Genomic DNA, 16713 nt, shown 5'->3' with positions numbered 1-16713 from the left:
GATTAGGAGTCCTTATTTTGTTTGAGAGTAGGTGATGGGCAGATATTCTTGCTACCCGTGTTCAGGGCAGACACTCATCTGCTGTTAGACATGCATATGCCACTCAAGCGTTCAAGCATTCAAGCATTTGTCACTCCAAGCTGGACTGCTGCAGTGCTGTATGGGGCTACATCTTGCTACATTTTTATAAAAACATTTGTTGCTGTTGTTACTACTAGCTTCTGAGTCAAACAATGGAAGATTTCTTCCAGTAACTTGGTGTTTTGAAGAGCTTGTTAGGAAACACTGAACAAGGTTGTTCATGTTCATGGAGCAAAAAGGCACATCTGACAGTGACTACCCTCATTTGCCTTTTCTCTTCACTCCAAGCACATGAATGCACTCAGCGCTTATGTGTTGAGCTGTCTGTTTCTGACAAATGTTGGGAGAACTCAGTACCCTTTCTTGCACAGGGTACAGTAAAAATTTTTAGTTGTTAAACCAGAATTTTCTGACTGAGTCACAGAGAAGACAGAGGTACTTTAGGGAATATGGAAAAATCTTCATCTATGGGATGAACCAGAAACTTGGGATATATATATGGCCACCTCTTACATATACCTGGAAGAATTGTAACTAATAAGGATGTTGGAACCTCATGCAATGACAGAGGTATGGTCCCAGGAGTATGTGGCACTCTGCTTTTGGATTTATATGAGCTTCCTGCAAGGTGCTGTTTAGCATGCAAAGTGCTAGTTATGAATCTAAAACTTCTGAATGGGAAGGTATTCATTCATATGAAAGACTTTTTCCTTGGGGCATAGTACCATTCAATGAAGGTATACAAGCTGGAAACTCATTCAAATATCAGAAAGTAGACAGAAGGCAGAATGTTACCTGAGAGAGCTTGGAACTGGTAGTCCCAAATCTTCCTACTTCAAGGTGGGCTGCACCTCGGTATATTTTGTTTCCTGAGCAATGAGAGGGAGGATGGTAGTGGGAGCTCATAAGTATCACAGCGCGCAGTAGATGATTGGTTAGAATATACATTAAGTGCTGGGTGAAGAGGAGCTTTTTTAGAAGTAGACTGTTTTATAACTATATTTTAAATGTTTCATAGAATGCCTAAAGCAAAAGATAGCATTTCTTTTTAATCAGGATATTTATTTGTTGAAATAAATGAATAATTTATTTACTTGCTATCTTGGTTGTATGTCTCCTTTCTGTGGATCCTTGTCAGGATGTACTTCAAATGGATATTTTTAGAGAGCAATGTTGGTCTTGGGGAATAATTGAAGCATAGAAGTAGGTGAGTTATATGTCCCTGTAGTTGGCCTTTGGACCTTTTGAATGTCAGTTTTTATAGTAATTTCATTACTTGCAAACATGCCGTGGTGATTAAGTGTTCACATCTTTTATCCCAGAAAATCAGTTGCCATCTTTGCCTTGATCAGTCAGGAATACTGCAAACCTTACTATGTTGTGTTCAACTGTCTCTGTGCTATACATAAAACAAGTACAGGGTAATTTTTCCATCTGACCTTCCTTCAGTCTGGTTTTGTCTCTACTTTTGTTGATGCAGATCAGGTAGTATGACTGAAAGGAGTCTAAATGCACGCATTCTAAGTATGTTTATGGGTATTTGTCTAATTATTTGTGTGTTTATTTTGACAGTGACTTGTGTGCACATGTGTTTGTGTATTTATTTGCACGCCTGCATGTACTTGTCAAACTACCTTCCAGAGTTTGCTTCTAAAATGTTGGATCTGGTTCTCAAACTTGTACAACTACTTCGCTTTAAAAGAGTTGTGGCAGGGGGGGATAGGGGAAAGAACAAGTGCAATCCAAGAGTGTTTTAGTATTGAGTGGTCTAAATGAACAGGTTGATGAAATAATGAAAACCAAGTATTCCAGTAACAAAAAATCACAGGGGTACCTTTGAACAGTTACACCATTTACAGCTTATTTAATTATAAAAATATCTCATATGAAATAAATATTTGGAAAAATTTATCTATAAAAGCATCCTACAACTAAAACAAAATGACACAAAAAGAGTACAGCAAAACATCTTTCATTGCTGTATATTGGCATAAGTTAACTGACTTCAGCTGATTATCTCAATTGATGTTTAACGAACTTCATCCCCAAGCAAATCAAATCACCCTCTGAGATACTTAAAAATAGAGTTAATGGCTCAACTTCCTGCATCAGAGCATGAAAATCTTGTTCTAGATGCTTTAAGTACTCAGGCAGAAGTATATGTAAAATAGGAATCTACTTCTAATAAGATATGAGGGTTACCTGATTTTGCAGTGACAGAGGAGTGATGATAATCTAAACAGCTTGAGAGTATGACCCTTAGCTTGAAAGCTTCATATGCCAGGATCTCTATAGAGAAGTCATTTTCCGTGAGGATTTTACAAGCTTTTCAAATATGTAAGATTGCAGGAGATTTCTAAAAAATTCTAGGAAATCAACCCTTCCCAGAAACTGTGGGCTATTATAATCCAGGTTTCAGCAATTTAATGAATAGGAGTCACCTGATATTCTAGTTTATTTTGTTCAGTGTTGTAATGACTTCAAAACATTTGATAGCAATAAATTAAAAAATCATGGACATGTGAAAACAAACTAGATACTCCCTTGGCTTGTAAACAGTTTGTCACATGCACGTTTCTATAGAAAAAGCATTGCTGAAACTCTAGATAGTACAGTTACTGGTGTAATAATTCTCTAATTAAAAGACCATTTTTTCAGTATAAATAAAATCCCCAAACAGACACAAAATGGTGGCCTCACTTATTTTTTGCACCAGTTTCATACCCAAATAGATTGCATTATGTATCTGTATCTGAGAATAGATATAATAGCTGATATAAGACTGATATAAAAGCTGATATAAACCCACAATACTAGAATAGCATTATCGGGCTCATTATGTAAAGACTCATCCCTGTTTCCCCTGACTTTCAAAAGTCAGGTATGTGGTTGAATACTTAACCTACATGCAAGATACTGCCATGGGATATGCCAGTCATGAGTCAGTTTGTACAAAGCCACTATCCAATTATCTGACAAGAGCTGTAGCTGCATGTAGGCTTTAGCACCTGTAAATTATGCCCACTTTTGGAAGCAAGTCTAGAAGATTCACCTGAGTTTTTCTCAATCCTGTGATAGATACTGTTATATTTTAACATATTTTCTAATGGTACTCCCTTTTTTTCATAGAGATGCAGGGCAGAAATCTGGGTCAATAAGTCCAGTCTTTTCCTAGTTACTAGCTAATCTTCATGTCATTCCTCTCTTGAATGACCCTGTTGAAGCCATCTCCCAGCATGGGTTATTAGTATATTTTGTTAGCATTTTCCTATATCTTTATAGTAGTGTCATTAATGAAAATACTAAATCCCATCTATCCCCGAGCTGGTTATTAAAGAATCCTCTTTGGATTGCTGGTGCTTTTTTCATCTCGCCCTGCTATAATTTACCTTTTTTGTTCTAATGAGGCTTAGTTCTCTCCCTCTTAAATAAGATTTTCATGCTGATCAGTGCTAGATGAATTTGCTTTACCACACTTCCTTTTTCAATAATACTATTTTTTACTTTGTTTAGCTTTATATCTAAAATGGAACAATTAAGATAGAGGAAAATTAAAAAGTACATCAACACATTATGAACTAGGTGTATTACAGTGATTAGATTAAATGTAAAAAGATATGTTGAACCAAACTTGAGTCTTAAATGAAATAAAATGTTTATGGAATAAATCTGTGACATACAAGAACATAATCATAAAAACCTACCTGACACATAGGATAAATCAAATGTAACAATAAGAATTGTACAATGCCTTTTAATGATTAGCTGCATTTTCTCCCAGAACTCAAGAAAAATTATAATATCTTTTCCAACTGTTTCTTTTTCCTTACAGTACTTGGGGTGCATAGAAGTCTTACGCTCAATGAGATCTCTTGACTTCAGTACTAGAACACAGATTGCAAGGTAAGACTTTGTGAAAGTATGTTTTTTAAAGTAACTTCTGAATAGTGTCCCCACAGTGGAAGGGCCAAGAAGATGGCAAAGCACGTAGTAAATAATTTTTGGATACCAATGTCCACCTTTTAATTTTGCTTTTAAGGTAAATCTCTCAGCTGGTATTAATATAGCTCCAACACGGCTTAAGGAATATTTTCTTCATGGTCTTTTGATGTGCCAGGAATTGCTTTAGAAAATTTTTGCCTGTTTGTTATGCCAAATAAGGCACTTATCTTGGTACCAATCTCATGACATTTAAGCCACTGAGAATTACAATATGCTTAAAATCTACAATTTGTCAAAATTAATCTAGGGAGCTGGTTTGGAGCAGCATTTTTATAGGTTTTTGTAGTAATTTCTTATGAAAAGATGTCAGATTACAAACTGGCTGTACAAAGGATATAAATGAAAATATATCACCACAATGGTACCAGAGACAAATGAAAGAATGTTGTCTTTTCCAGACTGTATGTAAGAAGCTTGTATTAGGTTCTTATTACAATTCTTTTAAACCTGTCACAGTATTTTTGCAAGAGCTACATAAGTATGGCACTGTCCTAAGAAGTGTCCATGAATAATTTTTTTTCTAGAAGAGTATTTTCTGAGAACTATAGGAAATAGTGTTTTGCAAGCATTTTCACTTCAAAAGCTGAGCTCATTGATTTCAGAGGACTGTAGCACTGACATCTTCTAGCAACTGGAGACCATGTTTTCAAATTCTGTCATTGAAATAGTGAAGTAATCCTTTCCAAAGGAACACACATAAAGTGGTATGACTGGATACAGTGCTTGCATTTCACCTCTTTGAGGTGTCTTACAGTTGCTGATGGTCTATCATAAACCATTTGTCATACCATAGAGCGCTAAGTATTTCTTTTATTAAATGAGAAAAATTACTTATTTTTACACTTGGATGCCGATTGTATGGTCTATATGCATTGACTTTGAGTTACACTTGCATATAGCAGCTTTGAATTGAAGCCCGTAAATCCTCACAAAATGTTAATCATTAATTTGTCAAGATACTGCATTGATGAGGGGTGTAAAAGCACAAGGACACGTAAATAACAGAATTCAGGTTTTTAGGCAATGTGGACTATGGAGACATCTGAGAATTTTACTACTGTACTTTTCTAAACTCGTCGTGTACATTTCTGTGGTATTTGCAGCCGTGACCTTTTGAAATGTCTAAGAAGGCTTGTAGTTCTAATGCAGGTGGCACATTTGTGTTTACCACTTGGAAGTTAAATCATACTGGCTTATGAAACAGTTGTGATAAGTTATTGTTTTTGTATTCTATACCTGAAGGTGAACTGAATTTGGCTTTATTTTTCTGCACGGTCTCTTTCACTACATGTCTTCATTGGAACAGTGTTACACTTTTATTATTACCTAGCTTAAAGGCACAATTCTGCCATTAATACTTAGGCATGTTTGCTGATCTAAAGCAATATGGTCTGCACAAACAAAGTATCTTTATCTATATATAGTTCTTTCAATACAAAAGTGAATCTTGGCTTTTACTGTGAAACAGACTTGGGATTATATTTTTTTTCTGTTGAAGTTATAGCATATTTGACTACTTGGTGGGCATTTTCTTGGCTCATCTTCCTCTGACCACATCTAGAGCACATGATATTTTTTCAAGGAGGAAGCTGTATCTTCCTGTTTTGCTTGTTATTTTGCATTTGCAATTTACTGTTTATCATAAACCAATGAAGACTCATCATTCTGATCATGAAGTTCCTGATCTAAAACTTTTTTGAAAGTAGGAGTCTTTAGGTGATTTTTGAATCAGGATCTAGCATCTTAATCTGCATTTCATTAACTTATCTGGCTCTAAAAATCCTCATGTCTTAAGTTTTAAGTACCCACACGTTTTGACAGGTAGCATTTCACATACAAGCCTATTCTTTATTAAGAAAATGTTATTAAGGAATTATTAAAATTCACATTTGCTGATTAACTTGCTTGTGTGCATTAAGAAACGTAACATAGGCCTTAAGGTATGCACTGAATTAATAAGGCTGATGTTCTGATATTGCAGGCACCAATTCCCTTTTAAGAAGACACCCGGCACCAAATGGTCTGTGCAGCCCTTTGATTACAAATAAAATAAAAGCACCTGAAAGTTACATTTATGTCTACTATGTCATACATTTATATTTAGGTTTGTCCATTGCTGATTTCTCTGCAGCCTGCCACCAGTAAGAAAACTGTCCATGTAAAGTCATGGCTGGTGATGGAGTGTGACTGAGACTTGGGTCTGTAGATCTAGTAATGTTAACTGTGCCTGCTCCAGCTGAGGAGCCTAGAACCACAGCTGCAGTAAAGCTTCTCTGTGCGTGGGGCTGTGTAAACTTCTCTGTGCTGTTTCCCACAACTGGAGAAACACATGTCAAGGCAGCTCTGATCCCTTTCTAACCCGTAACTTTATAAATTGATCCTACTGCATGCTTCACACCTGTTTAATCTGTTATTTTTTCCAAGACCTTGCAAAACCACTCATAGGAGAAAGTGATCTGTCTTGGGCCAGTATGACTTCTGGTATTATGTGGTATTTACTAAGTATGATTAAAAACAGAAAAGATGAGCCAAGTTACCTGATTTAGTGTGGAAGTCTGGATGCATCTCTTCCTAATAAACACACATTGTGCTTGACACATACAAAGCACTTACTTCCTTTCTAGCGCTGCATCACATCCCTGTCCCTGTGTGCTTTCTTACCTTTGCTTTTTCTCCACATTGCAGAGCTCAAACATAGGAAGTCAGCCATTAGGAATCCTACATTTGCCTTATTTCTGTCTTCCAGTTATTGCATATGTCATTTTACCTTTCTGCTAGCCTTGAGAAGGAACAAAACCCCAAAGTAAGATGAGCAGCACCAATTCCTAGAAGAAAAATCTTCTGCGGCTCAGTCATGGGAGGAAGAGATGTGTAGTCTCTGGCTCTGCTGCAAACTTTGGGCGTTATTTTGGAGAAACCATTAGCCCCAGTCACAGACAACTGTGATTAAATGAATTAGTGCTTGTAAAGGGCACTTAAATTCTTGGGTGAACGTTTAGAATTTACTTAAAAATTGGGCTAAGATTTCCAGTTATCTAGTGAATTAGACACCCATTTTAAATAAGTAAATAGGAAAAGTTGTCCAGATATTTTGCATGGCTTTGAAAATCACAGCTGTTATAATTAATACATTAGGAAAGCATATACATCATTGTGTATGTATGGACCAGTCTGACAAATGAAGAACTGTGACTTCAACTCCAGGAACTGGATTGAAGCCCCAGTGTAAACAGTTTGGCCAGTGGTCTTTCCTTCCTTGTCAGTCATGCGAAAAATCAACCTGTGCCATCTAACGCTGTTGTGCCTGGCCTATAACTTGTTTTTGGTTTGCTTTTTCACTTTCTGTAAATTAAAATGCTAAAACTTGCAGCAATACATTTATCTTCATGTGAAAGCAGTGAGCAAGCACTTTCACTTGTCATACTCCTCATCAGATCTTAACAATCTTGGTAGTGCCTGACAAAAGGTATTGTTCACCTAATTTTGGATCTGATTTGAGGAAAAATGAACAGCTATGTACAATTTATAACAGATTTCCCCCTTTATCATTACACATTTGAAGTCTCAAGATTCTTTCACTACAGGAGAAGTAGGAGAACTAGAGTAGTATTAATCAGCTGTACTGTATTTATTCTTTTCTGTAATGAATGTAATGTCATGTGAATTCTTGAGCAAATAAATGGATGTGCAAGCCAAGGGTCAGCAGTTATGCGTAATGATAAATAAAAGCCAGATGAATCCACATATTGCATCATTAATTATCCAGTGATAATTCTTGTAACACTTGTGAAGTCAAGATCACTTTCTTGGGCAGCAAGATGAACAGAAGCATTTCATTTTCAACGTAGTGGAGGAACAGGAGGACTAGCAGACGAGACTACTGAGCTAACTGCAGGTGACAAGTGGTCCTAAGTTCTTCTGAAACCTACCATCATCGTCACAGAAAGGGGCCACTCTTAAACTTGTGTGGCCAGGCCCTTTGTGCCCTCAGGCTGTTTATTAAAAAAAATTAAATAAATCAGGTAAAATTATTTTGCAACACGTGCAGCATTTGCAGTTCGTATAGTATGTTTGTGTGCTTATTGTTAAATCTGTTATAGTGTAGTGAGTCTTCACTACTGTGTTGTATGCATGAGTATAGTTATGCACTGGTTTGAATTAGAATAATGTTGCATGCACTGTTTGTCCTACAGCAGTGTCTGGACTAAAAGGCTGCATGTTCCTTGGTATTTTATTGAATGCAATCAGTTTACTGCACGCAGCTTCAGAAAGTCACACCTCCCCATGCTGAGTAAAACATTATACTGCATGCTGTGTTAATAGCAAGTAGATCAGAGGATTGAAATACTTTGTATCAGCAGTGGACCTGAATCCAGACTCTGATCCCAATCCTCTCCATGAACTCTGTTGGGCTGAACAATTTGAAAGAGATTCCTCTCCAGATCTGGGGCCTGAACTTTATTAATCTTGAAAACCAAATCCATTTACGTCAATATCCCAAGCTTCTGGAGGGGAGATGATGGAAATCCAGATTTTAGAGCTGGGTTTGAGTCCAGTGCTAAACAGTATGAATGAAGTTCAGTTGACGTAGTGTTTCTTTCAACCACATCTGTATTCTTTGCAGAAATTCACTGTCAGCAAGCATCACTGAAAAAAGGACGGAAGACATTGAAAAGGAAGAATGTTTCCCCTGTGATTTTTGAAGGCGGATAGGTAATGTGTTATCTGCAGTGAATTCTGTATTCAGTCTCCTCCTTAATGTGCTTTCTTGCTTGGGAGGTGAGTGTGGTTCACCCCTGCTTTCTGCTGTATGGGCTCTGGATGTGGGGTAGTGCTTAGGGGATGGCAGAACACGCATACCCACACCGCCATCCGGATACACAGCTGTATGCAGGAAGGGGTGTGAACAAGAATCCTCTTTCCTTGTGCACAGTTACTTCAGGGCCAAAGCTCTGGGAAGCATGAGGTGCTGACTACTACTCAGTTCAGCAGGAAGCAGGATTCTCGAAAGTGAGTGGGGACATCCTTATAATTCATACAGCACACCTCTAAGTGGGCCAATGAAAGCTATAGTGCCTGATACTGTCAGAGAATAATTTACATTTGCTAGTTTAGCTATCATTAGCACTGAAACGGGTTAGAATAAATAGGGTTTTGTATGCTTAACATTGAAATCTTTCACTTTAATGTAGTATTAGTGGGGAAAATGTTAGCTAGTATTTGGATTAATTCAACTAATATATGGTAATGCAAAGCCTGAGTGCGAGTAGTTAATTGAGCTTCCCCATTCCACTTGCCTTTGTGAGAAAGCAAAGAGCCTCTCAGGGGGAGGGGAAGGTGGAGAGTTGAAAGCCAAATGGTCAGGGAAGCAGTTACAGGTATGGCTGTACCCTGCGTTTTCAGAAAGCTGGTGACTCCACGTGGTTCTGCAGAAGCAGAAAGACCAAGGCAGAGTGGTCTTGACATGTTTTAAATGCAAATCGCAATGCAAAGTTAGCAACTGCCTAGCACCTTGGAAACAGAGATGCTCTCAAGTTCTTCTGCTAATAGCACCTAGCCGCTTGATCACACAGAGAAAATAAGGAATTTGAGTGTCTTTCCTATGTCCAGACAGTTCATCACGACTGGATGGTCCTTTTTGGCAAATACAGCTTGTATATTTATAAAATGTCATATATCTTATGGTGTTATTCAAAAGGGCAGTGTTAGAACTTTAACCCTCTAATAAAAAAGAGGTTTTGTAGGATACCTATCTCCAAAGTCCTTTTTTGGGCATGAAGCCAATTAGGGGTTACAGAAAAATATTCGTTAGACTGAATTTTTTCATTTTACTTTTGTAAGGTTTCCTATGCCTTCCTTTGAAATACCTGCTATGGGCTACTCTTTGAGAGAGAAGATGCTGTAGTAAATGACCTGAGGCTGGACTGAGTTTGGAGGTTACTATGATCCTGATTTAGCAACAGAAGACAGTTTTCATTTCTCTCTCTCCATCTCCCTGACCACTACTAGGATAAACAGCTAGAGACCAGGCTGAGTGGAAAATACCCTGAAGGTCACAAAAGAAGTTAAAGGATTGAGCTATCTGACAGATCTAAACCTTCAAGTACATTTTTCTTTAGTTTTTTGGTATCATTGACCTTGTTCTTGACAGATGGAGGGTTGTGCAGAAGGAAGGCTTTTGTAGGTGTGCATTCAACACCAAGGTTTTTTATACCCCCATTTTATATTCATAAAAGCTGCAACCAGTATCTTAAGAGGTTTCCTCTTTGAAAAGTACCCCAAATTTTGGACCAAGATTGTCAGAGTCTAAGTTATGGTTAACTGCAGATATATATGGCTGTGTTCTCAGCAGTGGAGGAGCGGCTGTATGCCTCTGTGGCATTGCCTGTTGGGGCATACATTTGCAATAGCTGTAAGGAAAAAATGTGTATGTTAGCTCCAGTTTTGCCAAGCACACATGTGACTGTCTGTGCATGCAGAGTGAAGAGATGCATCTAAACAAGATGTGGTACTGGATAATCACTCTACTTTTCTAAAAATAAGACCATTGTTCAGGACTACTGTATTAGAAGTCATCATCAAGATCAGGTAGATTTCTCTGTTACTGATGAATGAAACAGAGTTTCTGAAACTTACTTGCATGTTATAAAAGAAGGTACAGATTGTACTGAAATTGCAAATATTCCTTAAAGTTAGATGATCTATAAATACTGAGAACAGAGCTGTCATTGAGCATAGCAATGGATGAAAAGTTTCTTTGGCAGTAAAAGCAAAAGAGTCCTCTCAGGTGCATTGACTTCTGTTAGCAGATTGATGTAGGTCTCATACTGAAGTTGCTGGAGCGTAAGAATAACAACCATTGGATAGATTGCATACTACATATCTAATAGCATGTGGTACTCTATGTCTAACAGTTGTCAAAGCCGACTCTTATACTGTATAAAGTTTATTCAGTAAACCAAAAATGAAGTTGGCCAGCTTGCTTTCATTTTCTGCTTGTAGATTTTCTACATGTGAAAAAACTCCGTTTCAAGAAACAAAAGGAGGAGCGGAGGGGAAGAAAAGGAGGAATCATCATCTCCTTGCTCCACGAGTGACAACAGCTTGCGTGCCACATCTGCTGATGTCGCCTTATTCCACAAACCTTTTCTTCCAGGCTTTCTGTCACTTGTGCGGTCAGGACAGGCTTCGCTTTGGTCAGGCTGGTGTGACAAATGGCATTGTCTTCCTGGGGGGGGGCTCCCCTGCAGGGGTACTCCCTGCACGGTACTCTGAATTCGTGGCAGTAGGTGCATCCACGCCACGCAGTTGCCTCCCCTTCCTGTCCATACTCTATGTTCTGTTTTCCTCAGCTACTTCTCCAGCCTTACATTTTCCAGACATGGTCAATTTACCAGTTGACGTTTAAAATTCCGTAAACAGTAATATACTGGCTTAGTCTTCAGAGCCAGCGAATATCCCCTGTGCTACTTCAGACAGCACACGCACATTTTGACTGTTTTGCAAATGAACAATAATATTTCAATTATTAAATGTATTTCTAAAAATGTATTTTTGGTCTCTGTTTTTTTTATTTTTATATCCAGTGTAGACTTTGTTTCTCCTCAGCAAATACTGGTACAACACTTGGTAATGATTTATAAATTATTAAAAAAAAATAGCAGGACTATAATACTGTTAAGAAATAACTGGGAGCCTTCTGTACAATTCTTCTAGACAGTCATGCTTTCATTTACAAAGTCCATCTTTTGGTGTCTGTTTTTTTAACCTGTGCTTTGGACGTGGCAAAGATGAACTTGGGAACTGTAGGATACTAGAAGACATTAACAAGAGAATATTGGTAGGTTTTACGTCTTCTCATACAAAACATTTCAGGCTAAAAACTAGTCACAGTTTCTCATCTCAATATTTGAGATGGCTATACTTTTTCCAAATATGTTGAGAAAATCTGTGCAATTTGTATGTGCTGTCATTTTCCTGAAATGTGAGTTCCAGAATTCTGTTTTTTAATCAATTAAATCATATTAATTAAAACCAGCAACAACAAAACCTAGCATCACAGCCAAAAAAATCTTTGAAACCACAAGAAGGGAGGGTATTTTCATGTGATGGTGTTTCATAGAGGAACAGATTTGAGCTTCCTGAGTGGGCTACTTTATATAACAGTCAGAGTAAAATATGACTAAAGCTATGAAAAATATCAGGGCATTAGCCTTTTTAATGGAACAAAATGACAATGTAAAATGTCTTTTTTTCTATCTCAGAGAGGTGTCAAGTCACTTTAAAGCAGAATAGGTCAGCCTCAGAAAATGCATGTTGGTATTTTTTCACTGGATACATTTGCGTGCTGAAATTATATTCAAGATACACAACATGTTTTGTGCCAAGAAAATGACTCCACAGTATGACCATCTGCAAAGCAGAAAATACTCTTGGACAGATTTGGAACTCAGCATGTGGTCCCTACTGCAGACAGTGCAGTAGCTAATTTTACAAGAGATCAAGATAACTCTACACTGGTATTTATCTGAGCCTGGCTAATGAAACAGCGTGTGGCTTAGAAAGGTGTAATATGTGTCTGTGTCGAATAACTTTCTTATTGGAAAGGAAGCAAATGTAGTCACATCTAACTTTTCCAACTCTGTGCAATTGTTTAGCTGTGCAGATATGTCCAGAACTTCTGCTTTTGCCTTCCTTAGACAAGCATTTGCACGCACAAGTCAGGAAATGGCACTCTCAACCTAGCAGCAGTATCTATTTCTGGGCTTGATTTGTGGCTCAGGTATTGTGCTGCAGAGGCATTTGCAAACTTGATTTGCTGCAAAAAAAAGCTTACATCTGCCCTGTGTGCCTGGCAATTCAAGCTAGAAAGAAGTCTTTAGATGTCTTTGCCGCATCACCAGGCTATTTGTGTAAAGACCCCTCCAAAAATGATCTAGAATATTCTGAACAGAGAGATCCGGGAACCTTCCCCCAGAAAAAGTGCACGTCAGTGTGGTGGCAGATATTCAACCATCCTTTTTCTTCTTGTTTTCATCAGGTACTTCTTTAAGACTCCCTAAATCCCAGGTGGGAAAAGAACTGTGCCTTTTGTTGCAGGTACAAAAAGAGTTGCTGCCAGGTCACTCTGACCTTGCCTAGGCAGAATTGCTCTATGAATATCTTTTCTGAAGTTCGCAACATTTTCACCAAAAGCATTGGTAACTTAAACCCTGCAGTTGCTTGAGTACATTTAGTATTCACAGAGTTTAAAAAACCAAAGTTAAAAGAATTGTCAAGTTCAGACGTCCTGCCTCATCTGACACGTATGTCAACAAGCCATCACCTTTCTCAGGTCCTTCCCCCCACTTCCAGTCTTGCTGCAGACTTTAGAAACACCGAGTTCAATAACACTTGAGATATTTTGCTAAACGGAAGACAGGTAGTTGGAAAATCTACAGCATTTTGTTACTGAGGGAGAGGTTGTATATCCTAGCTTTTCAGCTGCTTGGTTCTTTCCCCACTCTGCCGAAGCAGGGCATACAAACAGCAACGCAGGCAGCCTTGCCAGCTCTCAGCCCTGGGCTTCAGCCTTTTCAGCGGGTGCATTTCCTCTCCTACGCTCAAGTGGCAGTTTTGATCAACAAGGTCCTTGAGTTAGATGGGTCTATTAAATAACATGCTTTATGTCTGATTACTAGGAGCTGGCTGGCAGAAGAGGTAGTAGCAAAACCACTACAAATTCCAGCCCTGCACCAGAAAAATAACAAATTTATTAATGTTTTTTTTTGCCAGGTGCGGTGGGCTAAAAATTCCCTTTTCTTCCTACCTGCTCCATGTTGCTGCTAGAGAGACAAGGTGGTGGAGGCAAACAGGAAGAGAAAGGAGTTAGAGGTGAATTTATCCTCACAGTTCGTGTCTCTGAAACACAAATCCCTTTTGTGAGAGGCAAAACCTATGAGGGGTCTCAACTGAAAGAGACAAGGACTGCCACAGGCCTGGACTTCCCACCCCGTTGCCTCCAAGGGATTTGGTTCAGTACAAGAAAGAAATGGGAAACCACAGGTTTCTTGAGCCCAGTAACAAGGCTGAGGGAATGGCTCTGTATAACACCATGTCTGTTTGCTTTTCCTGAGTCAAAGAAAAGCATTTTTGGTGAAGAAGAAGAATATTGCTTTTTCCTGATTACATTTTCAGGAGTAACCTATGTCTCAGTATCGTGATGATCACTGTGTGTGATGCTTGCTGTGCTGTATTTCTAAGATGCATCAGGGCTGCTCTTTTAAACCAACCGATTTTTACTTGCTCTGTAAGAAAATTTAGTAGCTACTTTTAACTATAACACTTGTTGGGAGTCAAAGCAGCATTGTGGTAAATGTGGGAACTAAATGCAAGTGCTGAACTGTGAAATGGAGTGCGGTTGTGGCTGTGATGGTCTGAGGGCATATGCAAGGCAGGGTTTTTAGCGAAAGGTGATTTTATTAAATGAGCAGATGTAGTTGGGGAACAAAAAAGAGAAAAAGACAAGCTATGGAACAAACAAGCTCTCCTTTAGACCTGAAGAAAGGATTGTGTGCCTGAAAGCTTTTTTGACTATCTCTTGCTGTAAATCTCACGCTTCTTCAGAATGACATGACTTTAAACCTGCTGCAAGGCCTGTTCCACCCCCGCAACCATCCACCCTCAAAAAATAATAAATAATACAATTCTTTCAGGTGATTCAAACTTTGGATTGGGCCTTAGGTAAAAGCACCCAAGGCATAACTATATAGTTGTTACTGATTGCAACCAGATAAATCAGTGACATTTACTAAGCCATTATATGTTAAATGCTGATACGTATATGACATTTTTCTCCCGACTCACTTGTTGATCCTGTGAATTCACCTCATGCACAGTTGAAATATCATCCTGCACATGGCATAAAATTAAAACAATTTATGTTTTTATCAAGGTGATGTTTTTAGGTTTTGATTATTTTGACTGTTCTTTAGCTTGTGGTTCATTGTCTCCCATTCTGTATATTTTTTTGCATAAAATACATGTTATTTGCATGTTTTTAGGTCTAAATATAATGTGCTGTTAGTCTCAATCCATATTTAAAGCAGATAAACCAGGTTAGGAGCCGTCTTTACTGGTATCTGTGCAAGGGTTCTGTGTTACAGTATCAACAGGACAGGTCTGTTACAGCTGTGTAGCTAATGGTCACAGGAGGGTCTCTGTGTGCATGGGAGCAAATTCTAAATACTGACCAGACTGACTATTCAGATAGTAAGGTGTTAAATACTGAAAGGATCTATAAAATTTGTTTGTAGTAGTATGATTTCAAGAGTTTTTGTAGTATACGGTTACTGTCCTATGAGAGAGAATGAATTCAAATTCATTTTCAACATGCATTTCCTTCATTCAACTTAAGTGTGATGGGAAGAATGAAAGCAATATTAGAAAACTGAAGCAAAATGTTAATGGCATTAATTTTGCTTACAATATATGACACAGGGCCACAAATAGATTATTCAGATCATATTGAACAAATATAAATTAAATTTTTTTACTTCACATGTGTTGTATACAATGTGCATATTACCAGGAATATTTTAGGATTCTGGTATTACCTAAAGCCAGGTGGTTTTGCTCTGACTGGAAAAGTGCATAGTATAGTAGTGAGAAAAAATGGTAGTTACTACCCTTTACATTAAAAGACACATTTTAAAAAAAGGTGTAAAGCAATGTTGATTAAAGACAAGTGTTATGATCAGATTCCTCATGGCTTAATAAGGTACAAAAATGAGACTTGGAAGAAGGTATTAAGAAATATATTCTAATTTACAGTAAGAAAAGGTCTTTTTAATAGTGTGAGAAAACATTTTTATCCTTTGTAGTTCTCAAGGTACTCTTCCTTATACTAACATCGACTATTTACTATCTTCTACTTCACGCTGAAATAATCTAAGTTTGAATGGCACCTGTTTTAGCCTTGAGAAGAGAGCTAACTGACCTGCTAACTATCCTTACTTGTGAACAGAAATATGGTATGAAGCTGTTCTCTCCCAGTGCATTTTGAGTATAATGAAGAAATCCACACATACATTTGCCATAAAGCTTTTTTCTGTCTCTTCAGGGAAGCTATCAGTCGTGTTTGTGAAGCCATGCCTGGTGCCAAAGGAGCCTTCAAGAAACGAAAGGTATTTTTCTTTTCTTGTAGTGCAGTTGACAGTATTTTCTTAGTTCAACACAGATGAGACCAGGCACAGCAGGCAGGTGACTTTAAAGCAGCTTTGAGAATTGCAGATCATTAATCATTTAAAGTATTGGTTGTTTTCACCCGCTGTATGTTGCTTCTTGCCCTTTTGGTCAGGATCTGCTTTTATAGGCATCTAGAAGTATGAGTACATCTAGAAAAAGATTGTGGCTTGCCTTTATGTTCCTACTGTAGAAACCCCCTCTTCCTTTTCTTTCTCTTGTAGATTGCAGGCAGAAGGCTTAAAACAAGCAAAAAGGGATGCCTTTTCATAAAATGCATGAGTACATTGTGGAAATAGGTTCTGGAAGCTATTGCAGAAGCCAAAAATACATGTAGTTTTGAAAGTGATTAGATCTGTTGTTGGAGTATAGCTCTACTGGTGACATTTAATGAGTTTGGAAATGCCT

The 16713-nt window shown here is 38.0% G+C and overlaps 1 protein-coding gene across 1 annotated transcript in view; it reads left to right on the top strand.

The window, feature by feature from the left end:
• The window catches only part of SHC3 (SHC (Src homology 2 domain containing) transforming protein 3), a 56794-nt gene that overhangs the window by 17101 nt on the left and 22980 nt on the right, over positions 1-16713 (top strand). Inside the window, exons 2-3 of the mRNA XM_010568696.1 lie at positions 3914-3984; positions 16184-16247. Coding sequence (XP_010566998.1) covers positions 3914-3984; positions 16184-16247 — 135 coding nt within the window. The remainder of the gene's footprint in view (positions 1-3913; positions 3985-16183; positions 16248-16713) is intronic.

Source organism: Haliaeetus leucocephalus, unplaced genomic scaffold (genome assembly GCF_000737465.1).
Source record: "Haliaeetus leucocephalus isolate CR32 unplaced genomic scaffold, Haliaeetus_leucocephalus-4.0 Scaffold251, whole genome shotgun sequence".
In the NCBI taxonomy this organism is placed as follows: Eukaryota; Metazoa; Chordata; class Aves; order Accipitriformes; family Accipitridae; genus Haliaeetus; species Haliaeetus leucocephalus.
Note: the sequence above shows the minus strand (reverse complement) of the source record. Positions and strands in the feature narration are given on the sequence as shown.